The sequence below is a fragment of the Thunnus albacares genome, chromosome 5, assembly GCF_914725855.1.
Source record: "Thunnus albacares chromosome 5, fThuAlb1.1, whole genome shotgun sequence".
In the NCBI taxonomy this organism is placed as follows: domain Eukaryota; kingdom Metazoa; phylum Chordata; class Actinopteri; order Scombriformes; family Scombridae; genus Thunnus; species Thunnus albacares.
In genome coordinates this window covers 27,439,712-27,466,931 of record NC_058110.1, presented here as the reverse complement: position 1 = coordinate 27,466,931, position 27,220 = coordinate 27,439,712, and the positions used below count along the sequence as shown (strand labels likewise).

General features: G+C 41.3%; 1 protein-coding gene across 1 annotated transcript; it reads left to right on the top strand.

The window, feature by feature from the left end:
* Positions 1-383: 383 nt before the first annotated feature.
* On the top strand, positions 384-26,935 carry LOC122983134 (inactive dipeptidyl peptidase 10). Its single transcript, XM_044352909.1, is given in 26 exon segments — positions 384-441; positions 444-526; positions 6,446-6,560; positions 7,460-7,555; positions 7,730-7,824; positions 9,769-9,840; positions 15,191-15,243; positions 15,824-15,905; positions 16,399-16,519; positions 16,641-16,795; positions 18,532-18,629; positions 18,805-18,928; positions 19,335-19,376; positions 19,458-19,562; positions 20,246-20,337; positions 21,128-21,175; positions 22,817-22,935; positions 23,027-23,074; positions 23,389-23,487; positions 23,977-24,043; positions 24,184-24,378; positions 24,460-24,514; positions 24,620-24,719; positions 24,829-24,887; positions 25,247-25,319; positions 25,408-26,935. Coding segments are annotated over 26 exon segments (2,454 nt in total). The 5' UTR covers positions 384-401; the 3' UTR covers positions 25,626-26,935.
* The last annotated feature ends 285 nt before the right edge of the window (positions 26,936-27,220 follow it).

The following is a 27,220-nucleotide window of genomic DNA, read 5'->3' as shown; positions in this document are numbered from 1 at the left end:
CTTATGATCATTATAATAATTGAACTGACACATTATTTTTAATTAGCAAGGATCTAATTGGGTTATAGCAGCAAAATATAAAATGCGTATCAATAAAATTGGCTGTTGATGGTTCACTAAATATTATATCGTCTTATAATTACTGAATTTCGACTGTTAGGAATGCTGAAGCAGCTGAAGTCGCACGGTAGCCTATACCATCACACTGTCATGATTAATTTCTGAGCCAATCAATAGCCTATAAGGAGATTGGAAGAGGGCGAATTAACGAAGAGAGTGAGAGAGAGAGAGACAGACAGAGAGAGAGAGAGAGAGAGAGAGAGAGAGAGAGAGAGAGAGAGAGAGAGAGAGAGAGAGAGAGACCACTAACCCAGTGAGGACAAACTTGAAAGAAGCGGGGCATGCAGAAAAAGCTCCGCAAGACAACAGTGCAGCTGCTCGGCGGGTTTTGAGGCTACAGAGGCAGCGGAGCTTGTTGCGGATTACAATGATTGCCACAACTCAACAAAACATGACCACGGAGCTGGTATGTGTGTGTTCGTTCTTATTATTATTAATAATAATATTATTATTATTGTTTTATCCTCACTTCCTCAGATTCCTCAGATGTGTGAGTGTGTGCGCGCAGTGTGTGTGTGCGTGTGTGTGTGTGAAGAAGGGAGATCCTCTGGTGTGCAGTGGGGAATTCCTCGTGTATGGTCACTATGCATGCATGCAATAACCATCGATTAGTATTTTAGCCTTTTCGCACATTCAGAGTTTTTCCCACATCAATATCCGTCTCACTCTGTGCACTGCGGTGCAGGCTGCTGTAGTAACTCGACGTCCAGTCCTGCTTACTCTGTTGTCTCTCTGTCCCATGCAGACTTTTTATAGCATAATATCTGCATCAGTAACATGCTCATTTTTCAAATATTCAGACTTAAGTCCCAGCAGACTTTTCCCCCTACAGCTTGGACCTGCACAGGGTCTCAAAACTACAGCCTGCACTGTATGATTGATTATCCCTCTACTGTGTAGGTGTATTGTCATTGAACAAAGACTATAATCCAACATCTTCTATTTTCTGATCACATACTATGCATTTACTACTGCATTTAGTCAAATATCTTTAATGATCTGTAAATTATTATTTAATGCAGCTCTGCTATTCAATTGTAACATACATGTCAGCTCCAATGTGACTTTGAGACTTTCTCCGGTTTATTTATAAGGCAGTTCATCTTTGTTTGTATGTCAGAACTTGTGAACACACAGTGAATTTCACACATTACAGAGATTCATTGTTCGGATTTCATTCATTGGATTTTACATAATTCATAAGGCTTTTTATTGGCTTAAAGTGTATAGAATTCTTTAAAATATCAGTTAAATTTTTGATAGTGTTAAATGTTTGTATCTGAGTAATCATTACACTAAGATTTCATTGCATGACTAATATCTCTGCATAAAAAATATGCTTTATTTCCTTCTTTGTATAAAAGTTTCTTATTCTGTATTATCAGTCAATGTCCAGAAATCTTACTGTGGTGCTTCTGTTTCTGCACAGTGCAGTGCACAGTGCAAAAGCTTGCCAAGTTGACTAATTAACAAATCTAATCAAACTGTCACCCCTCTTGGGAAAGAGTTTCAATCATGAGATCATTAGTACACAGTTGCCCTGGTGGAGAAAGTGTTGTGTGAGAGAGTAGATAGGAGTAGTAAAAAATTATTAGTTTAATTATGTTTAATTGGTATGTAATATGATGCTGAGCACAGTGATGTTTGACGTGAAGTGACACACCGACCATTAGTTCTGTTACTCACATGCTAATGCGATGAAATCTTGGTGAAACACGCCTGAAGCGTCTGTGTGATAATCCTGCAGCATTGTTGTCTCCCCGAGGGGGCCACACACAGGGCTGCGGGGCGTACAGACAATCCATTACCTACAAATGTCGCAACATCTCATGTCACAGCCCCCAATCAATATGCTTTACACAGTGAAGCGATTAATGAGCTAAACCAGGTTTTGTTCATTTTGGGTTACAGTGTCTCACATGTGTCTCTGCTGAGTAAATGCAACGGTTAAGGGGATATCTCTGGGTGCTACTTATGTTTGTGTGTTGTAATATTAGACACATTGTGATACAGTGGGTGCAAAGTGCATTGCGGAGACCTTATAAATGTCTAATGATATCACACATTACCACATCCAACTAAAAAAGCAATGTCACAATTTCGTGCTAGAAAAACATAATACTTTTTGTTCTGGTTCAGTTAATCTAAAGGAGAAAATCACAGTGATTTAATTACTTTTTTTTTTTTTTTAAGGCAAATATGTTTTCATTCTTGACAGTGATAATGTGACAATATCTCATAGAAAATACATAGACTGTAAATCTTGAGCATATCATTTACTGATAGAGTATTTCTGTAGAGTCTCAGCCACCTGCAATACATATTCTGTCTCATATTCTACTATAACTGTACATCATGTCACACGCAGCTCTCCCGCATGTGTTTTACTGTCACTGCTTGTTTCCTAAGGCAGGAACACAGCCGCTATGAGTGGCCGGACATGCTGAGGAAAAGCTCCCTATACAGGACCCTTTTGTATAGTAATATTCTTATGCATGATGGGGAGCATGAAAAGAATAAGACAGTAGGGCAGCCTTGCAGCAGTAGAGGCTAAAGCGGCAGGTCTTTTATTTCACTAAGGCTTGTGCTGCATTGTCAGGCAATAGCCTCGAGGCCAAAAAAAAATCTGCCCAGTTAGTCCCATATGGTGTCTATACCACCTACTACTTTTTTTTTTTAAAAGATAAAAAACACCAGAAAGGAAGAAACGGTGGCGCAGTGAGTAGCAGCACAGATATTACTCTGGATGTGATGAAATATAGCCTGGATAGGAATCAATATCAAGCTGTAGTGTCTCATTACTTCAGCGGGTTGGTTACCATTTATTCCAAACTGGCTAAAGTTACAGCTTGCTCTAATGATGACCTTCATTCTAAATGAGGCAGTGAGAGATATTGACAAGGTAATACATACGTGGGTTACTTGCTAATCTACAGCTTTCCCTTGTGAGCAATTACAATGAATCATTAAAATCAGGTGCATGTAGGCTATATTGAGGGTTGTATGTGTCTGCCAATAGACCCCCCACCCCCCACCCCCCACCCCTTTTTATGGTGGCGGTTATATCTTTGATGCCTCTGCCAATGTCATGTATGTAATAAATATCATTGCCTGATGTTAAATTGGGGTTTAGAGGTATGTAAATCCACAGCCGGTATCCACAAACAGCCCACATTCGTTCCCTCATTCCTCTGCATGTGATTTATTGTTGGATTCTGTGCACCTCAAAGACACAGAAGATGGAGTTAAGGAGGTCTCCTGAGCCTAATTTATGAATTCTTAGCACCGCCTGGATTCTGCAACCTAGTTGTGGTACATGCTGTGCAGATTGAGTAAATGTGTTTGGCGTGGTTTGCTCTTTGAGGCTGCATTCTCAATCAATACAATTGGAATTGTTTGATTTTGTTTGCAGCGCTCTGAGAAAAAGGCGCCAGTTAGCTGGAATCTGTTTGTGCACAGTTTAATAAACGGCTCCAATCCGACAGGTATGATTTTTAAGTTGAAACGGTGGAAAGGTCAGAATAGGTCTAGGTATTCCACATGGATATGTCACACTTTGCAAGAAACAGTGCTTAACAGAGCTCGCCTATCTAAAAGTCTGCTTTACGGCTGTATCCCCTCTATTAATTGTTTCCCTCTGGACCTTGTGCAACTGTACACCTTATCGATTCCCTTATTTGGTTGAGTGAAAATCCCCGAGCTCTGCTGGCAAAAGTAAAAGCTCTCTTTTCTCTAATGCAGTTCTGCATGGTCGGCCAAAAAGCCATCTCAAGGGGATTCCTTCAGGAGAGTTATCCATAAACATAAGGACCTTTGATTTGCATTCTAGCACTCTTAGGTGTTTGACTGACACCTCATCTTGGCTTCCACTCTGACGCCCACGGGATCACGCCAGCTGAATAAAATAGATGGCTCACTGAGGAAGGTCTACGTGTGATTCATTTTTGATCAGCAGAAAACCTGCTCTGAGATATATTTGCTTGTCCATCAGGGTACTGACTGAAGTCTGGTCTGTCACCCGGCCCAGCTCATCATCTGTTCACCTGTGCCAGCAGTTTGTACTTTATTAGATTTCCTCGTACATTGTGACCAGCAGCCAGTCGTCACTATCAGCTTTGCCAGTGTTCACTCTGGGATTCTGCTCAGCGCGTCGGTACCCCATTTGCAAGTGTGACAAAACTCCTCGTTCACCCAAATGTGTGATACTCCCTGTCTGTCTTAACAACTATACAACCTTAATTGGAAGTGTGCTCTAATGTCTGGGCTCAAGGGAATGATAGGAGCTGTGCATTACATTAGGAGGATGTTTCAGCTCTCACGTTGCACAGAGTAATTAGAGAGAGGACTTGGAAATGAAAACACAATGTGATGGAATCAGTCAAGTGGAGAAATTTAATTTAAAGCGACATTTTCTACTATGAGATCTTGGAATCACTATATAATTCATTATATGTTTAAATGATATGTAACCATGATACAAACCCATTGCTATGCATGCAGTTTTCTACACTAAAGGCCCAGTTTGCTATGTTAAAATTCAGTCATACAGAAAGTGCTGAAGTTGCAGTATGATTCAGTATTGACTGTATACTCCCAAAGCCCCTGTAGACTACTGTAGGTTTCATTTCTGATGGAAGGATAATGATGGTTCACTGAGAGATTGCGTGCCGCGAGGGCAAGAGAATAAGATAAAAACAGTGTTAGAAAGGCTAGTAGATACAGAGCCTCGGACATCAATCACCTAGCTCTGGCCTACACCGAGGGTTCAAATATCACTTAAAAGTTATCCCTTCAGGTGCAACTGGTAGTGGTTTTTAATTTGAACATGTTATCATACTGCACCCAAGGAGATCTATTAAAGATGAGACCTTGGCAGGAGTCCTACGCTGGCAACCGGTCGAGATAAAGCAGACCTCATATGTCTTCCATTCATCTCAGAATAAAGTAAACCTGATTCCTTACAGTGAGGTGAAAGCTCCTGAAATGAATTCTGTGATTAAAAATGTGCATCAAGGATTTTACGCTATAATGAATTAGATGCCATATGGAGCCATAAAGGGAGTAAAGAAATCCCACTGATTCAGGTTCAACCGCAACAATCTTTAATCTTCTTGCAGAATTCATCATGTTGGACTACTCTGAAATGGGTTTTAAGACATTTTGACTCGAGTTATGTAAGTACACTATCAGTTTTTTTTAGCACTTTAATACACCAAGTGCCAGATGTTCAAGGAAGATAAAGAGATGTATGTTTGTGTGTGTGAAGAGGAAGTGCAGGTGGGGGTATTGAGGCAAGTGTGGCCGATATCACAGATTGAGGGGAAACTGGTGTCACCCAGGGAGCACGGAGGAGTAGCAATCTGTCGACCAGTGAACCGCTTAGATGCCCTCCTTCACTGCCCGCCTCCCCATGGCCTGGAGGAAGGTGATCGGGACAGGCGAGGCTGTGAGGGTTAAGCTAAAGGGGTGGCCAGCCATGAGGAAGGCTGAGTTTTATGGCTGCTCTGTGATTGAACTCTCACACTCCAGCAGGCATGTGGCTCCAGCAGCACCAGCCTCTCATTATGAGGGAGTGGAGCGCAGCCTGGGAACGCTATGCAATTGTGTTTAATTGTGACCGATACTTATGCCGGCTCAATCCATCAGTTCCCCCTGATCGCATATAGAGGGTACACAAGGACTTGAGTCTAAACTTTTTGTTTTGTTGTTTTTTTTTCTAAGTTTTGCTCTCTTGGTAGCTTTATTCATAACTCACCATATAGTTATACAGTCCCATCTTATTTTATTGCCTCATTAACAACTTCATCCAATGCTGTTGAATAAATCCTGATGTTCTGAAGTACCTCTTTGCAGATGAAGTAGCTTTTTCTTGAAAGCACACTATATTTTAAGACACCACACATTTCATGACAACTCTGCCACCAACCCCCCCCCCCCCCCCCCCCCCCCCCCCCCCCCCCCCCCCCCCCCCCATATTTTAACCATACCACATGCCCCATCAGTCATGTAGCAGGTGAAATGAGGCGATAGTGAGGAGAAATTATGGTGTGGCCAAAATTGCTACCACAATTATAGTCTAATTTTTCATATGCGACAATTTAATGCAGTTCTCATATGGAAAATTTGTGTAATTCAGCGAGATCTCTGTGAAGCTGAAGACTGGTCTCAATCCCCCCGAGGCTCACTGTACTGATATGCCTGTCGGGGAGAAATTTCTGTGAGACTGTGGAAATGAAGCAGCACTAATGTCCTCCCCCTCCTCGGCTGTGCTTGCATTCATCACTGTGTTTGTGTGGGTGTGTGTGTGTTTTTTTTTTCATGTCAGGACCTGGGGAGTTCAGACGGTCCTCCGCGGAACTGGAAGGGCATAGGAATCGCCATGGTGGTGATCCTGGCTGTCATGTCTTTGGTTATTCTCTCTGTCATCGTCCTCACGCCTGGTAAGAATGTTGAAAAAAGACATGACAAAAAGGGTGTGAAGAGATGAGGGGAAGAGTAGCAGAGTTAAAGGATAGGGCTTGCAATTTTTTTCTACATTTTTCTTATTGTCAACAAATCTCATGTGCAGAGCCGAACCAAACAATGGACTGATCTACTTATAAATATTGTGTGTGTATCCAAAGCCTGATATATTGTATTCCTCCATGCCATAGACCTCCTTTATGATCCAAAAACTATCGAAAATACAATGAGACATGTTCCTTCATGATGAAGAGTTTTGGGCACGTGAGTTTGTTTAGAAAAGTTTCAAAAGACTAATAACAACAAACATGTTTTCAGTCACCAGAGAGTAGCTCCATGTAAGGCACTGTGCATTTTGACTGTGTACTAAAGTTCTTTGAGGAATTTACAATGTCGTACAGAGTCAAGATTGTGATATGTAGCACAACAAGCTAGCAAAGCTCTGTAAACAGAACCACCTTCCTGCTTATGCTCAGTGGCCTTACACAGAACTTCTCTCCGGAGACTGAAAATCTGATCTGATGTCTTTTGAACCATTTCTAAACAAACATATATGCCCTTCCCAACTGAAAACATGTCACCCAGTGCAACGTTGAGGCTCATTGACATGTTTTTAATTGCCGGTTTGGCTCCGCACTCTGAGAATAAAAATATAGAAAATCACCAGTCACATCCTTTACGTTGTAATGTGGAGATTAGAAGAAGGCGTAATGCATAAACATATCAATAGTGACATTGAAAATGCAAAAACTGAATCCAAGACTTATGCAGAAAGCCAGGATGTAAGCCAGGCTGCAGACATGCTTAGAATTCACTTTTCTGTAAACAGGAGAGACTTTCTGATGAGATAACTAACTCTGCCTGTTTACTTTTGAAGATGAATCTCACATGTTACTCCGTTCCCATCTCACCATGGAGGATCTGGAGAGTGAAGATTTCAAAGTTCATGACCCCAGTGTGGCATGGTTGAATGGTAAGACTCCTGACTGACAAAGTGCTCTTGACAGCTTATAACCACTTTAGTTATCTAGTGTGAAACTGAGCCACTAGTTTGCACAAAAAAAGCAATTGTTGCTGCCTCTGTGGATTTCTGTCATCACTCTAATAACACAGGACCCTCTTCCCTGAACTGTCTTAACCCTGTCAGAACACGAAGTGGCTCTCCGCACCAGAGAGGGACACGTCCTGTCATTCAGCCTCAACAGCAATCTCACCACTACCCTGTTGGACAACAGCTCCCTGGTGAGTTGTAGCCATACAGCTTATGAGGACAGAGGACAGATTTCAGTATTGATTGGCTCATATCCACGGACAGCTGGACAAATTAACTGGCCAATAGAGAGGTGCTCCCAGATTGAGAGAGAGTGGCTTTAGAGCCCCACTGGTTCATGTTCCACAGTTGAGACAAAAAAAGATTTGGCTGACAATATCAGCTCATTTCTCCCCCAATCTGGCTTTTCTGTGAGCCCCTTCAAAGAGAATTTTCCAAGCAAGGGCATCATTTTGAACACCGCCTCTGCACGACACTGACAGACTTATATGGGTCATCACTGTGGAGCTTAAAGCAGGGTTGTGTTGTCAGGTTGAGAAGAAGTCTCTACGTGGTGTTGTGATATGGTGTGTCATCTCTGCTGCTCTTGTTAGTTCCAGAAAAAGATATTTGCTTGTGTGAACGCCAGCTGTTGGATTTCCCTACATAAATGAATAGCTGAGGCAATTTTAGCTAAATATAGTGTCAAAATACGAGATTAAGATTCACAGTGCACAAACAAAACTTTTTGTATATAGCACTTTTTAAAACCAGGGTTTCAACATGCTTTACAGTCACAAAAAAGATAATAAAATTCATCTGAATGAATATTTAAATCAAAGACAAGCAAAAAATGTTAAAGAATAAGAACAAATTAGGGCAAGGAAGCATTAATAAATGAGAAGGATTTTGAATTCTGTCCTGAATATTAAAGAGAGCCAGTGTAGTCAAGCCATCAGGGGTTAATATGGGAAAATTAGGGAGTTTTAGATAGTAATCCTGCAGCAGAATTTTGAAGTGATTGTAATCATGCTACAGCCTCATGGTTTCAACAAGTTTACAATTCATTATAACAGTCAAAACATGAGGAGATGAAACAATAGATGATGCATTTAAGCTGGTGGAAAGACAAGAAGGGGCTTAGTTTGAAGCGTTGCCAGATGTTAAAGTGTTGTACCAGAGGTTTAATATTATCATATCTTGAAGAAAATTATCATATGAGAGTCATAATCGAGAGAACAAATAGGTGTAAATGTGTAATTTTTAATCACATTTATTGAGACAAACACGTTTTTGACACCGCCTACATATCTAGACACATTGTTTAAAAAAAATAAAAAATTGCTGACATTGTTGTATGATGCGTGGAAGGGGGTAGTCTAGAGTTGTAGCCTATTCAGCACCTACATGGAAATTAAATAAGTAAGGTGTTTACCTTATTAGCTCAAGTTCCACATAGCCTACTGTTGTGCAATCTTCAAATAGGCTGCTCTATGTGTCCATAACTCCGTCGGTCTGATTCAGCACTCATTTTCTTCATTTTTTTCACATGGATGCAGCAGTAAACTATCTGGAATGACGTAGGATCCATATTTTGCTACCCTGATCATGTCGGGAAATTAATTAAAACGAGATAGCCTAGACTGTTTGTACACTGTTGGATATTATAAAACATATTATAAAGGCAGCAAGTTAAATGATAAAACTGATGCCAGAAAGAATTCACTGTGAGAAGTGGGGGTGATCATTCCTCGCTCCCATGTTCATAACAGTCATTAATTAAGGTTTCAGCAACTCTTGTCTGAATAAAGCCGTAGGGAACATGAGAAAAAACCATCACTTTAACAAATAGATGAAGCCAGTGATGCTACTTATTCCATGCCTGAATCAGCATAGCAATGATAAGAGACACAGTTAAACTGACAGATAAGCCTGTTAAGGGAGAATAACAGTGGACCCAAGATTGACCCTTGGGGAACTCCTCAGGTGAGAGCAGCACAATCTGATACTTAATCAGCAATGGATAGAAAGAAGTTATGATTAGATTAATGGGAATAAAACCCTTCAAGTGCGATACCAGATATCCTGACCCACTTCCCCCACAAGAGAGCAAATGAATGTTGCTGATTATCTAATTTTGCTCTTGTTTCCTACAGGACCTGACCACTACTAAATTCCAGGTGTCTGCAGACAAGAGGTTTGTCCTCTTGTCATATAACATTAGACTGGTAAGTTTTCTCTTTATGCCAAGTTGACTATTCCAAAAAGCACCATCAAGATTTTTACCTTCAGGGAACATTCAGATCCATAAATTATCCACTAATATCAAAGACAAGCTGTTATTCATGACAAACCGCTGCATGTCTAGCAGGCCACTAGTGACTGTGAAACAACGGTGACATGCATCTTAATCAGGGCCCCTCAGAAACAACAGAGAGAAGGAGTGTGAACATGAAGGAGGAGGTTGAGGAGAAGGGGTGTGTGTTTGTGTGTATGTGTGCTGATTTTTCTACTGCAGTAGTCCTTAGCTCCAAAACGCAGCCCGCCAAATGACTGGGATAACATATGGGGAGTTGAATATTTAAACTGGCTGATGGAGGAAGGTGCAGGGGGTTGAGGAAAGCTTTGAGTGAGTGATCAGCGTGAATTGGATGGTGGAAAGGCGGGGGAGGGGAGATCAAGGAGAGGAGGTAAAGTTGGAGTTGCAGTAATGAAATCGCCCCAGTAGTTCGGTGGGGAATTTTAATGAGAAGCTGGCGAGAATCACAACTGCAGGTGGTTTCAGATAAGTGCCAGGGTTAGACACAAAACACAAATCTTTCACTTTACTTTAGCACCATATAGCCCCATTCCTCCACCCGCCCCCCCACCAGCCGTCACACTCTGTAAATACCCGCACCATTAATAAATAGTTGACTCTTTCCTCAAAGGGCAGGCAAGTTGTGTAATGTGCTAGTAATCGCTGAGGGAAGAAAACAGAATTAGAAGGAAATAGAGCCCTCAGCACATTTCCCTTGCATTTTTATTAAAAATCTGAAAACAGATTTTACTGTTGTTTGGCTCTCTCGTACTCTCATTCGTTCAGTCCCTTCTCCCTCTCTGGGTTTCCTCTAAAGATCTGCTTCTGCTCTAATCACTGTGTGTCATATTTTCTGTGTGTGGGGGGAATGAGCCTGTTGCTGTGTTACGGCATTCGTCACACACACAGTGCATCCATTCTAACTGAATTATTGAGTGTTTAACATACGTTCCATCAGTTTTCAGTTATCTCAGTAGAGAAAGGGCTCAGCTCTTTGCCCAGTTTATGGGTTGCTTTGGTAGATTTATGCCATTTCATTAGCATACTTCCTTTGATATCTGCAGGCATTGTCTATTCTCATTTGTATGCTCAGTGTGTACGCACACTCAAAGAAATCAGCGACAGTGGGAATGCCACCTTGAATCATGTGAATATTTAGAAATGTGTATATGTGTGAGCATGGTTGTCATTTTATGCGTGGGGGCTATTCCTCCATTCTCCCCTTCTTTCTAGCTCCCTCCTTCTCTCTCCTGCTTCATCTTCATCGCCCTCACTCACTTTATTCTGTCTATCTCTGGGGGGATTTGTGCTGACTGAAGCAGTTTGCACCAGGCACCAGCTTTGCTGTTCGGAAGAGGAGCTGCTGAGAGTGGCAGAGAACCAGAGAGAAAAACAGGGAGAGCAGCAGGGAAAGCCACATGCAATGGAGGAGGGGGAGAAAAATGGGATATGTACAATTTTCCCAAATACACTGCCCAGTTAAAATCAATCAGAATGGCTATCAAAGAATAACAGAGATGCTATAAGACGAGTACTGCATTGGAGAGAAATGGATGAGCAGGCTGTGGGTAAAGTTAAAAGGCTTCTCTGGATTTTGTATTAGCTCTGGAGGCTTTAGGGAGGGTTTTGTGCCTGGTGGGTGAAAATAAATGGATTTTGATAAGGGGTTATACATAGAAGTGACTTAGGGATTTGACCATATAGGGACAACAGAAAGCAGATTCCCTACAAGAAAATGTCTTTTCTCAAAGCCTGTGTAAATTCAGCAGGTTTATGTGTGTGTGCATGAGAGAGGGGAGAAGGAGAAAGAGAAGACATACATATTTTTAAAAGAGCAATGGCCGGATAGTTTAGAGGAGATGGAGGTTTTTGGGATTGATGAGCTCAGTTGAACTGACTGGTGCCTGCCAAGACAGTGCAGTTTAGGGACAAATAAAATGCCAAGAGAGTCGTGTCTGCACTCTGCAGCAAACGCTGATGGGTGCTGGTATCAAAGGCAGCGCATTGTGGAGCTGCTAAGAAATGCTTGTAAGGCAGGAACAATGTTGAGAAGGAAAGATACTGCTATCTCTGTATTGTCTGTCTTGCAGCGCACACTAGATCCCAATAGCTGCGCTCATGCAAAGGGTGTTTTAATCATTGTGTTTTCTTTTGTCATTCGAGATTCAAGAGATTTATTTGTCACATGCATAGTTGCACATGTACAACAGCAGTGAAATAAAATTCCAACAAATGTGCAAATAACAAACCATGTAAATAGCAATTGTGCAAATAGCAAATGTAAAGCTATATAGCTGTATAAAAAATTCAATTAAAAAATATAAAGCTACATACAGGGAAAAGTAAAGGACTATAATAATAATAATATAAAGCTATATACAGGAGAAAATAACAGATTATCCCAGAATCTATATTTACATAATAAAAATAAGGTAAAAATAAAATAAGTAAGAAATATGGCAAGTTATAAACAATCTACAGTGTGTAGGGGACAATGGGCAAAACGCAAAGTGGTAAGGTAACGAAGGTGCTGAGCTGCAAAAAAAATACAGAGTGCAAAATACGTGCAGATGTGTGTTGTGTAGGTTTTAAGTGTTTATGGTCTGTATGGCCTGGGGGAAGAAGCTCCTTCTCAACCGCAGTCTTGGCCATTAGGGAGGGGAGAGGCTTGCCAGAGGGTAACTACTGAAATAGTTTGTGACTGGGGTGGTGAATCTCCTTAATGATCCAGTTTGCCCCAGACCTGCACTGCCTGGTGTAGATGTCCTGGAGGCAGGGAAGTGCTGTCCTGGTGATGCGTTCGACACACCGGATCACTCTGTGAAAGGCTTTGCTATTCTGAGAGCTGTAATTACCGTACCAGGCAGTGATGCTTCCAGAGAGTACAGACCCTACTGTTGCGGTGTACAAGGATTTCTGGAGCACTGTGGAAATCTTGGATTTCCTCAGCTGCCTGAGGTGATACAAGCCTTGCCTTGCCTTTTTCACTAGGGTGGTGATGTGTGTAGACCATGTCAGGTCCTCAGAGATGTGAACTCCAAGGTACCTTCAGGTGGTCACTTTCTCCACCGGAGTCCTGTAGATCCTGAGTGGTGTGAAATGGATCCCCTGCTTCTCCCTCCTGAAGTCTACCACCATCTCCTTGGTCTTGGAGACATTCAGGTCCAAGTTGTCCTTACACCATGATGACAGCACCTCCACATCGTCCAGATTGGCTGTCTCGTTGTTGTTTGAGATCAGGCCTACCACCACCATATCCATCCATGAATTTCACAATGATGTTGGAGCTGTGCGTGGCTATGCAATCATAGGTGTAAACAGAGTAGAGCAGAGGACTCAGGACACAGCCTTGGGGGCTGCCAGTGTTGAGGATTCAGATATTGGAGGTGCAGGTTTCAACCGTCACCACCTGTGGTCTGTCAGTCAGGAAGCTCTGGACCCCAAAGTGAGGAGCTCAACCCCAGGTCCCTGAGCTTGGTGACCAGTCTGGCGGTGGGAGGAACTATAGTATTAAACGCTGAACTGTAATCAATGAACAGCGAGCGCGCATAATTCCTATTGTCATGTTATCCCACGCTATTTTCTGAGTGTTTAATCTGTGTGTTGTGCCCCCCACCCCCGGTTTTGGCGGCATGGATCGGAGAACAGGCGGATAGTGAAAGGGGATGACAAGCAGAGCGATCTGGAGGATTTATGACATACTACTGGCAGCTACATTAGAATTCACTCTGCCGCTCTCTGACTGTTTATCACACCGACACACAATAACGTACGGTCTGTGCCGCCGGCTTCATGATGTTAAATCACGATCAGAATCACTGCATTCCTTAACAAATCATAAACAGCTGATTGAACATGGTGCTCATGGCAATGCTGCCCCCTTTGGTCTCGAAGAGTGAGAGCCCTGCTCTCTCTAAAACTCAAAATACTGTCAATTCTGGCTGTCAGCCAGTGCCGCTCCCCTCTCTGCATCCTTTCCTTCCTTCCTGTCTTTGTTTCTTTCTCTCTATCACCTTCCCTCACTTTTCCCTTCAGTGTTTGGTCAATCCATCCCTTCCTCTTCCTGTTCTTGCTGTTATATTTTGTTGTAACGCAGCTGTTTCCCTGTACACTGCCTTCCCCTCATGCTCACCGCAATCAGATTTCAATTTCATTTAGATAGCTTTAGAATTTATTTCCCCTCTTTTATCCCTGCAGCTTTAACCCTGCGTCACTCCACCCATGCATTTTCCAACAACAGACAAACAACACGGAAAGAAATCCAATTTCACTGCTAAGTGTGCTGTATAGAGGATGTGACATTTAATTTCTTTAGGGACTGCTTTTCTAGGAGGCTCAGGCTTTCAGAGGCCAATGGGCAAATAGCCTGCTTCCAACCCTTTGTTTGTAAAAAAAAAAAAAAGAATGGTAGAAATCAATATATTACATAGAATTCATCAGGTAATGCTTTGATCAATTGCGGTTAACACATACACACATACACACACACACAGTCATTGATTCTGGTCCTTAGTCTTCTTCGGCGTGTTAATTTAATTATTCATCGAGCTGCTGATGCTTTTGTCAGGGTTGAGACAGACTTGTCAGCCACAATAGATCTCAGTGGGAAGGATATTAGCTGTAATGATGCTATTTAATAAGAATGTCTGTCTTACTTTCTATACTTTCCTTTCCAATCTCATGTCTCGTTGTCTCTTTTACTAAGTCTTAAGGGTCCAAGTGATACAAATTTTTATTATTCAGATATGATCTCAGTAATGATGTAATATGGATGAAATTGTTACCAGGGGTTTAATAACTGATATAAATCAAGTCTGGTAATTTCAGTAACAATCAAAGCAATATTGAAACACTTAATGTGCTAAAAATGACCACAGATAATTACAGTAAGAGGCTGTTTTTTTTTAGATAAAAGAAAAACTCTAAATTATTATATATATAACTATTATCAACTAAATTATTTAAGGTGTGTTGAACATTTTTCTTTCTAATTTTGTAGCTTTATCATGTGTTGCTGCCATTTTATAAAAGCAATAAGCCACTTGATGCAGTGCTTTGCAGTGATTGTAGAAGAACCTAGAAAATGCAAACACAGCTTCCTGTTGCTTATTGCTCATGTTAAAGATTGGCCTCAGCAGTGTCCTTCATAACCTCTGTTTCATTTTCATTTAACCTTATTTATACATGTGTACGTATGAGCATGTGTGAGCACTAAAATGTGTGTGTTGTCATCTTAAGTGTGGCACACCTGTATGCATGATATCCTCTACCTCTTTCAGGTGTTCTCTCAGTCCTTCACAGCCTCCTATGCTATCTACAATGTGGCTAATGGGTAGGTGGAATCATGAATGCTAATGCATGGGCTGCACTGGGCATGAGCGTTACCAATGCAAGCAGACCTGAGGATTGAAAAAAAGTACTTCGTTCAAGTGTGTCTCATCCAATCAGAGCCTCGTGTTTCTGTCAGACATGCATTCATTCGTCAGTGATCCTTCCAGGTTCCATTTCCCAACATGAGGTTTGTACTGTACTTCAGATTTCACTGCTTGAGATTCATATACAGCATTAAATCAGTGATGAAACTCTGTGGTAGCTATGTGGATGATCCCTGGAACTTCTGAGGAATGGTTCTGCAAAGGATTTCAGGAGAGAGCTACAAAATTGATCATTGCCTGAGTATGCCTTGGAAGAAAAAGTGCAGCTAGAAATATGGGAAAAGAAATGTTGCACTCTTGCATGAATCAACCCTGTTCTCTGTTTGGTTTTCCCTCTCTGCATCTTGCTCTCTTGTCCTCACAGTGCAGTCTCTCTCTCGAGCAAAGCTCAAGGGCATGGATGGACCTCAGAGGGCTTTAAACAGGACAGTTGTCTCCTAATGGAGGGCTTATGTCTGAGCTGTGTGTGTGTTCCAGGGATCTGATGGAGCTTAACCCACCAGATATGGAGAAGGCAGTGCTACAATATGCCTCCTGGGGGCCACAGGGGAACCAGCTGGTAAGCCAGGCACTTCCTCATTCACCTGATCAATCTGTTTTTGTTTGTTGCCTGCATCTACTAACCTGTCAAAATGATTTAAAAACCCCTGCAGTCTATAATACTGTAGTCTGTCTATGAATGGAACCTCCTTTTGACATCATTTTCATAATGATAACATCAATGATACTGTGTCTTTGTGATTATGAGATGAACTCCAGCTGGGAGGTTATTGCAGCGACCGCTTTGCTATAATGGGTTTGTTTTACACTGATAATAAAATTCATCTACTTTCCCTGTATCGTAATTGGCGTCTGCTGCTATGTCGGTGCTCATCTGCAGCATATTAACTGGCAAGTAAAGATGTATTGGCTCTCACCCATGTGTGTGGGCCAATGATTCATTCATTCTTGGATGGCATCCGACGCTCGATTCATGCAGCCATCGATGAAGGCTGCAACCAAACTGTCTTTGATAATGGATTGGCACTGTCTGTCTGTGCTGCTCGTTCCAGGTTTATGTGTTTGACGGAGATATCTATTACAAGCCGAGTGTGACCAGCAAACCCCTGCGTCTCACATCTACTGACCAGGAGCAGAATGTGGTGAACGGGCTCTCTGACTGGACTTATGAGGGTAGGATTTAGTCCAGATTCATGAAAGAGTTGAAAAATCAGCCAAACCAAGTTGACAGCAATAGTCATGAAACACAGGTGTATGCTTTGAGTTTAAAAACGCTTTTTATCTTTTAAAACAGAGGAGGTTCTCTTGACATATGTTGCCCACTGGTGGTCTATGGACGGAGCCCGGCTGGCGTACCTCACCATCAACAACTCTGCCACACCTGTGATGGAAATACCCCACTTCTTAGGTGGTCTCTACCCCTCCAATGTGTTCTTCCCCTACCCCAAGGTGAAAACTAGTTCAAATAAAACTAATGCTGTGTCACAATTCTATACTACTTATTCAGTGCGTTTACATGCACACAAATATTCTGGTTTTGATCGCATTCTGGATATGGCATTAACATGAAACATGAGAAACCTGGTTATTCGTAACAGTTGCAGGTTTTTAATCATCTGTGTCCAGTTGTGTCTTTATTCCGCAAAATCTCAGCCACTCATTTCTCTACCTACAGAGAATGTGGAGAAACCTGGATAAGGTGTTTATGTGACAAAGTATCCTGGTTTCTATTGGAGTGCTCTAAGTGGCATATCCAGGTTTCTCAAAATCAGAATAAGGTTTCTAAAACCTGGATAAGAGGTGCGACACATAACCTGAATACTCCAAAAACCTGATCATAACCAGGATAATGGTGCGCATGTAAACACACTCACTGATTCTGAGCAGGTATTTAGAATTTAGTGTGTTTACACTGAAAATATTAAATATACTCAAAACAGACAGAATGGATACTAAATACGGTGGATTTGTGGGTGTGCTGTTGATTCACACTATTCTCCCACATTGCAATGCACAAAGGAAATGGAGGGAGTGCATACTGTATGGATTTGGGATGTAGCTTTAAGGATCACAATTTTTCAAGTCTGTCTTAAAACAATAGGGAGGTGCCCAAATGAACACTGAAACAGGTTTTGCTCGCTGTAATCCTTCCACCTGTTAATAATGACCATTACATTACTAATGAGCTTTCAATGCATGGGATGGGGTACAAAATCCACAGTCCTCCTTCCATGCAAAACTACTTCAGCCATCCAGATTAGTCAGATCAAGTGGATATATTTCAAAGTTACCGTCTTTTTTTTTTTTACTAAATTCCTTCTTCTCTTCTCAATCTTCTCAACTCCTGTTGAGCTGAGGATTGTAGCTGTCCAGGGAAAGACCAAGAGGGAATCTTGTATTGAAAAGATATCCACTTAATTTTCTTAACTCACACTGCTGAAGCTTCATATTAGCTTCAGATACACTTTTAATCACCCTTTAATGGCTAGTATGAACAGGAGGAATGATTACAGCAAGCAAAACATCCTTCAGCGTTGTAATAGGCACCTGACTGTTGTTTTAAGACAGACATGAAAAATTGTGAACCTCTCCTTTAAGTCTCCACAGCCATGCTAGTGACTGTGTGAGGATGCACTGAGGAGGCACAGCAGTGCTGCATGCTAATACCAGCATGCTAACATGCACACAATATTAACATGGTGATGTTAGTATTGTCATAAATATAATGTCACCATCTTAGTTTAGCGTGTTAGCATGGTAGCATTTCCCAATTAGCACTACAGAAAGTACTACCATAGAGTACAGTTGAGGCTGATGGGGATGACATTGGTTTTACAGGTATTTGTCTGAGCCTAATTTCATGGAAATCCATTTCATATTTATGGAGACATTTCACTCAAAACTACAACTCAACTGTACGGTGGCACTAGAGGAAAAGAAAGGGGATCATCATTTGGGATCCATGTATGTCTGTACCAAATTTTGTGCCAATTCATCTAATAGTTGTTAAGATATTTCAGTCTGGATCAAAGCAGTGGAAGAACAAACCGACCCACATTGCCATCCCTAGGCCCACACTGCTAGCATGTCTAATAAGATTTACAAAACTTACACATAACATTATTCATGAGTTCATTTGATCATGAGCATATTGATTTTTTTTTTTCTTTTACTTGTGCTCACAGGCCGGCTCAAGTATCCCATCAGTCAGTCTGTTTGTGGTGAATCTGTATGGTCCAGCTCACACTCTGGAGATGATGCCTCCTGACTCCCTCAGGACCAGGTAGTGCACATCTTTGTGAATAAAAGACCGAATAAACCTTTAGGACCTTAGGAGCTGCCTGTCATAAATGATTACATACTGTAGGTCCAGGTTCCTCTCCTCCTCATCACTGCTTCTTTTTTCCTTTGCACCACTCTCCAATCCTCGTTTATTATTTTCTGCATCAACTCTTCAGAGACAGCTACATCTCCATGGTGACTTGGATCAGCAGCACCCGCCTTGCGGTTCGTTGGCTGAATCGTGCCCAGAACCAATCAGTGCTCTGCGTGTGTGAGGCCACCACAGGGGCATGCTCAGAGGTGAGCGGTCATCAGTCGTTCCACATTAGTAATCCGAAGCGCCTTGGCTGCAATGTACAGCTTTAATAGAATTTCACTTCTTTTACACAGTGTTGGGAGTTAGGATTGATTTCCTTAAGCTCTCAAATCTCTGCTGGCAGGATTAATATTTAAGGTCATTTGCTGCATGAGAAGAATTTTCAGTGATGTACTGCAGTATTTTATTTCTTGTTCCCTTTCTGTAAACCCACACAGATTTCAGTTTACCCATTGCCAATTACCTATTAATGCCATATTTAATAATTAATAAACATAATAAGCTTTGTTTATGCAATGCTGTTAATATCAGCCTTAGATGTTCATGTGAGTGTGTTTTAAATAGTGTGACTAAGACATTTATTTATATTGTGTGATTTTAAATCCACAGAAACACAAAATGGCCATGGACATAATGCAAAACCAGCGGCAGGTACGCATTGCTTATGTTATTTATCATTATTTATTGTCTGCTTTATTTCTCTCGACTCAATATTTTCCTCTGGCTCAACAGGACGTGCCGTTGTTTTCTGCAGACGGCTCTGTGTTTTATACGATCCTGCCAGCAAAACAGGGCGCTCGTGGAGAGTTTCACCACATCGCCGGTCTGTCAGCCCAGGTCAGTTCGAGGGTAGTTAACTTTTACTCCCTCCTGTCATCCTCGAATAATTTCTGACAAAACTGGTCGTTAACATTTCAGTAGGAGGTCACATTAAACAGAGTGTGATTACAGATCTCCGCAGCACAGTGCCAATGCCTTCCTCCTCCTCCTCCTAATCCTCCTCCTCCTTCTCCCTCACTATCGAAGCAATTTGTTTGCATTTATTTTCTCCCTAATTATGCAAACAATTACTGAAACGCCATTTTATCTTAGGAGTTATTTCTCTCGTTAATACTTTCATGGTCGTTTGCCCTTTCCCTTTTCGAAGGAATTCAGTTCATTTCAATTAAATAACTCATCCCCCACAGGGCAAATTAAGAAAGTTTAATGATGCTTTTTTTTTTTTTAGAAACATAAGCAATGAAGGAGGAAATTACATCTGCTCCCTTTTTTCTTTCTCATTGAAGTATTAAGTTGTTTGAGTCCCACACCTTTAGGCCCAGAATTCACTCCCAATGTCAAAATAAACAATAATTAAAAAGTACTTTTCTGAACTCTCTCTGTAGCCATCAGTGTCTTCATTCGGTTTATGAACCTATCTTTCCCATCTTGTGACAGGCACTCGCTGTATCGCTGCACCTATTTTTATTCTGTATATGTGCCTGCTCCTACATTCATCTCTGTATTTCTCTGTAACGCAGCCTGCCATCCCTTCTGTCCCTCCTCGCTTCTTGACATCAGGGATCTGGGACGTCACCCTGCTCTGCGCCCTAGACGAGAAGGCTGGAAAGATGTACGTGAGAGCCACAGTGTGTGGAACGGGGTTGAATCATCCTTTATATCGCCTCACGCCTTCGTCAGCTCACAGCTCCTTACTATGAATGTACAAGTGACAAGAAGGGAGAGCAGAATAGCAACCACCATCATTAAAATAATCATTTCTTGCTGTAAGCTTAGAGCAAAGTCTAGATGCGTCAACTGCTGGGGAGCAAACTTCTTCATTTGGTGGGATTCTGGGAATGGTACACATCATTTAAGACAGTACAGTATAGTGTATAGCATTGATCTTGGTGAAACTGGCAAAAGAAATGTGTTTTCTTGAGGCATTTGAAGGGGACAAAGGATTACTTGCATTTGACCAGACCACATTATTGCTGAAATCTGTCTTTATCCTTCTGGGGGTAGAAACCCCTCATGAACACATTAACTGCAGTGTGAACGTCACGGAGAAGTAAACATAGTCAGTCGAAGATCTTTCAGTCCCAGACATCACAAACAAGTCATTCTCCTCTGCAATACTCTTCTTACATTAACAAAGAAGTGGTCAGCATAATGTACACTGATGTATATCCACTGTTCAAATAATTTAATCCAACATCTCTAGCGGTGCTTTAGAAATTAAATGGGATACGCCGACTTCATCAACACATTGAAATATGTAAATATATGCAGATAGATTCCTGTCATGAATAATTGATAACCTGGATAATTATGATGAAGTAAAGACACCCAAAGGTGATCAGCAGTTTTCAAATAGTGTTAATTAACTTGCTGTGTCTGTGGTTCATTTTTCTCATCAACAGTTATTTCCTGAGCACAGAAGAATCCAGACAAAGCAGACACCTTTACAGGTAAGCACACGTTCCTGTGGGAAATGCTCTAACTTTGACCTAATACTGATTCTATACAACGCTATAAACAGATACAATACTGTCATTATTGTAAGATACAATGTCTTGTGGAGACTTATGTGTTCTTATTTGTTGAGTTTTAAATTTTAAAACAGACTCCCTTTTATTCAGTAAAACTGAGGATTATGGGAATGCTATTCATTTTGAAAGTGTTTGGTCATAAACCTGTTTTTTTTTTTTTTTTTTAAATGACCTGAATGTGGCTCTAGAGAGAAAGTGAACGGATCACGAAAGTTATTACGATTCACCCTGAGGTGATCAGAGTCAGCTTTATTGGCCAAATATGTTTGAACCCAGAAAAATTTGATTCCAGTTTCTAGTGGAAACTCTCTCAGTGTGCTCAGATACAATGTACTGAAAGATACATACATACAGAAGACATGCAGCTAAACAAGTACAACAGGCTAACAGAGATAAACAGTATAAACATATAGCTGTTATGTACAGGCAAGTAGGTGAAAAAGAAGAAAATGGACAACAACATACATGCAATGTCTATACGGTCAAACTGTCACTGTAAACTTTGTACAGCAGTGCAAATAATATGGGTGATGTAATACGTTACATTAGGTGCATACACTGGGTTACGTACAGTATATGCATGTAGATATATACACATTTTTGTCCAGTATGTACAGTCATTTACAACAATTTGTACATGTTTATTGCACAATTTGAATCTAAACTGAATGTGATTTGCATATATGATTAGTCGATGTAATCGATTAGTGGTCAATTAATAGTACGGGGTTACTGCACAGAGAAACTTTGTTGTCAGTCCATCTCGTAGATGTTTCAAAGGATAAGTGAAAACTTAGATGTTCTGGTGGCGTCAAATGGTGAAGTCATTATTCGTCATCCTCTGGGGTCCTTGAATGTCTTTTCAAAATTTCCTGGCAATTCATTCAAGAGTTGTTGAGTTATTTCAGTCTGAACCAAAACAAACTGCGTCCATGCTGCTAGCATGGCTAAACATTCGAAGTACTCATTTTGTTCACACTCATTTTGTTGATGTGTGAAGTCTTTATTCTTGTGTGCTGTAGATGCTCAAGGCCAACAGCTGAATTCACGCATTTATAACAGAAAAAAACCCACTCAGATGACAAGGAAGATCCTCTGTGCTGCTGAGGCCCGAGTCACTGACACTTATGGTCCTACCTGTCTGTGATAAACACACTTGTCTGTACCCTCATCAACCTCACAGGTTTCATATGTTTTATTGGCTTACATAGCTTTGGGCTTCAGGAGACAGATCAGTATTATGGAGGAGGGAAGTTGTCTTGTTGAAACTGCCTGTGTGATTAATCCAGTATGAAATCTATAAGCAGCGGTGTGTAGAGGGACATCTAGAGACTGGGCACCGCCCAACAGGGCAATCAGTGTAACGGCTTTTATGTCTTACCTTACTGAACCCCATTTGTTCCCGAAAAGTCAGCTGCCTGACTAGTTTGTCTCTAGACACTGACACTTTTGCTTAATATCTTAGCAATCAATCGCCCCTCTCCCGGAGCAAATCAAACCGCTTTAGACTATCCAGTTCCTCTTAAGTGTTGTCAATAACCCTCCTCTCTTATTTCCAAGTGTGGACCTTGATGGAGTGTTTCAGCGCCAGTGCATCTCCTGTAACCTCATAGATGGGTGTCGCTTCTTTAAAGCTGAATTCAGCCCCAATCAAACCCACTTTATCCTCTACTGCTTAGGTAAATGAGACATACACTTACATGGGATGTGAAAGCTTCACACAGCTCTGACAGTTGGTTTTATAATGTTGTCATTTGAAAAACTCCCCAGGCCCGGGAATCCCTAAAGTGACACTTCACAGTACAAAGGACCCCTCCAGTGAGTGTTACATCTGCTTGTCTGACTAATGATGCAATTACACACATACACAGACACATAAAAACACACACACACATACACAAAGGCTGTCAGCAGCTTCACATGACAGCCTGTAGAGGGCGTTATATTCAAGCAGACCAGAATAGAGATTCATTAATGTCATGTTTGCGAACACTGCCCTCTGTCCGTGGCTCTCAGTTAGAGACATTTCTGCAGACATAATCTAGATTTGAGCCACAACCTCATGGGTTTCTGTGTCTATCTTAATGTTCAGGATAAAAAAATATGACACACTGGTGTTTTATCTCTTGTAGGATACGTTGTCTTGGAGGATAACGACGCTCTGTCTAAGGCCCTGGAGGACAAGAGCCTCCCTGAGACTCTGTTCAGGACACTTCCAGCTGACAACCATGGTACATCAAGAGAAACATTGGCTATATTTTTTTTTGTTTTGACTCTCACCTTATTAAATAACCAGTCTGCTCTCTAAACAAGAGGGTTGTGGTTAGATATACTAGATATTGGTTACACAAATACAACCACAAAGCAGTCACATAAACCATTTATTGCCTTTCTCGAGCAATTAAGCGGTCGGACTAAATTCAGCAGTGACAATTGAGCTCTGGCTGCTAGTATCTCAGCCTGGAAGGGACAAATATAATTAAATACCAACCAAAGCGGTAATTTCTTCTATTTGGTGATTAGATAATTAGTGTGAGTCATGCCCACCCTCCAGCACCAGCGCCAAGTGTTCCTTCAGAGAACAACTGTGTATATTTGTTCATGTTTTGTTCAAATTAGATTGTCTTTTTTTAGAGGTTCAGATGAGGCCCGAAATTCTTGTAGTTATCCTGATATGTAAACAGACATATGACCTTGTTCAACCCGTTTGCTCTCCTCAGATCTGCACCTGAAATTATCTCTACCTCAGGGTTACGAGGCCAACCTGCACCCTCTCCTCATCATTGTGTAAGTGTCATTGAACAAGTACGCTACGAGCTATTTTGTGTCAACTGTTTTGCAACCTATGATCCTTTAGCCCTTCCTTTACTCCTTAAAGCCAAACACCTGTCACCATACTAGCTGATCTTGTTCGTCTTGTCACTCAGAGACGGCCTTCCCGGCAGTCAGTCGGTGACGGAGGAATTTGCCCTCGACTGGCCTCATGTCCTCTCCAGCACGCACAATGTGGCCTTGGCCTGGGTGGACGGCAGGAGTGGGGTGGGCCGTGGGCAGAAGACCACCGCTGTGGATCCACGCAAGCTTGGCTCACTTAAAGTCAAAGATCATCTGGATGTTGTAGAGTCAGTACAGTTATGCAACAACATGACAGACAGACATGTCAGAGTGTGTGAAACTAACAGGCTTTTATGATGTTCCCACAGGTTGTTGATGCAGCTGCCTTATATTGATGATCGTCGGATGGCCCTCTATGGCAAGGTTACAGTATTTTCTAACTTTGGCAACTCAATATTCCAAATAACTCTTCCTACAAAGCTGTAGCGTGCTTTGTGTTTTTTAGCACTTTTCCATTTCTATCTACAGGCATTTGGTGGTTACTTGACTCTCAAGATGTTAGCTGCAACAGATAAGCTCTTCCAATGCACCGCCGCTGTGGCGCCGATAACTGACTTTAGGCTTTATAGTGAGTTGAGATCATGTCATTGACTATTTGTACAATGAGGTCATGGAAATTGCGATAAAACTCTAAAACAGTTCATGTTCTAAAGTAAAAGTTATTCCACTGTTTTCAGGTGCTGCCTTCTCAGAGAGATATCTAGGCCTTCCAGCAAAGGAGGAGCACGTTTACTCGGTGAGGCTCTGAAACCAATGCTCTGAACTGTGGATATACACTATCTTGCAAGTTTATTACCTAAAACATTATCTTCACAATGAGTATAATATTCAATTTTTGTTGTCTAATATTTTGTCCACCCCATTTATATCAATGAGGGTAGATTTAATAATATAAACATCTCTCAGTATAACACAATACAATTCAACTGCACCACAACAGCCTCTAAAATAACCATAAAGTTCACTAAAACAACAAAAACATTAAAGCCTTTATGACGGTGAGATTTATTTCAGGAATGTTGTAATAGACTGCATTACTTTTAGCCAGGTAGTGTTATCTCATAAACCACTTATATTGCGATGATATCTTTTCAGACTGCCTCTTTGCTGGAGGAGGTTAACAAGCTGAAAGATGAGAACTTCCTTATATTACATGGAACTGCAGATGGTAAGAGTTCATTCAATTTTATATGAACTTTTATATATTTTGAGTTTTCCTACTCCAGTTAATATGTTTGTGTATCTATGTGCCAAAGCGAGGGTACACTTCCAGCACAGCGCTGAGCTTCTGAGCCGACTGGTGAAGGTGGAAGCCAACTACTCGCTGCAGCTGTACCCCGACGAGGGCCACATCCTGAGAGAGCCGCGCAGCATCCAGCACTTCCAGCGGACAGTGGTGAACTACCTCCAAAGCTGCTTGAAGCACAGCGTCCTCTTAGATCCCGTAGATGACGAAGAGGAGGAAGATGACTGAGCCCAGAGTTCCCCTTCCCTTCTTCTTGAAGGACTCTTTTCAGACTGTATGCCATCTTACCTTGGGTCAGATTACCAGGCACAAGAGCACAGGAGTGGGGACCAAACACATCAGATCACCTCCTACAACTTCTGGAAAATTTGATGTACTGTATACCTTGTTGCACACAATTATTTCTGCTGTTATACTGTATGTTTTGAGGCCCTGTTTGTTTACAAAATTCACATGAGATGATGTGTTTTAGTAGGCTACTGATTCTGCCAAAAGTTTACAAAGTTTAGACATGCATGTCGTAATGGCTGCATGATGTGGAGTAGTTTACATTGCATTTTCTGTGTTTTGCAGGTCTAAATCTCACCCATCAGGGTTAAAAGTGCAAAATCTGCCAACAGCTGGGAACACACTAGAAGACTTACAGTACCAGTCAAAACCAGTTTGGACACACCTTCCCATTCACTTGAATGAGAAGGTGTGGCCAAACCCTTTGACTTGTACTGTAAATAATCCTTGTTGATGCTTTGAGAAGACTCAGCATCAGTGTTACACTTTTAATGGCTGCATAAAATGACTGAAGTTCCTTACAGGTTTCTGAATAAACCAGCTCAGACTATCACATTCAGATTTGTGCAGATTCCAGTCATACAAATCAAGCAACTGGGACAACTCCGATGTAAGAGATTTGAATCCTAAACTTTAAGATAAAGCTGTCCGTCATAACCAGCCCTACTGGTCACAGGCCAGCCCTACTGGTCACAAGCCAGTACATAATCTCCACAATCTTCAAGATGTCATTGTAAATTATTACAGGTATTTTGTACAGTGTGTTCCCAGCTTAGATAAAGTTAGATGAAGCTAGTTAGATTCTAAATGTGCCAAAAACATTTTGTGGACTTTATCCACGTGTTTTATTAGCGTTACTTGCATTACTGTGATTAAGAATGATTATGCAACTGAGATTATTTACACCACAAGCTCCGATTCAAGAATGACTGCAACAACAAACAAGCATAAATTTCTGTCTATGTACGTAGGTCTGTTTATCAACTGTATATGTAAGAACGGTATGTTTCTGTTTTGATACATCTCTGCATTTGAATCATTTCTTGTACTGTATATTGCAGAATTAAATTTCATTGGACAAACTGTTGAGCAATTGCTTTACAGTCCACAAAGGCCTGACCATAAAACTATCAACCAAACCATAATGGTGAGCTGCATGCAGATGTTTTGGAAATGAATGCCCTTGACTCTAAACAACAGGCTACTCCTTTTTTTCCAACAATCCTTGACAATAAAGATTGAACTTATGGTTTTACAGCAAAAATGTACTTTGGTTTCATTAACCTTCATGGCTATATTCTAAACTGAGCCATTTGGGAGGATAATTTTTAAAAAAAGTATCATGTGCTAACCAACTTTGATCCCTGAAAACTACAGCTCTGGCATTCGCAGCAAATATTATCTGCAATTATTACTCTAAAGGGCTACAAAGATCAGCGGCCGCTGATATTCATTTAAAGTGTCTGCCAATACTGATAATCGTCAGAGATTAGACCATCATTAAATTCAGAAAATCAGGTCACTTCATCTCCATT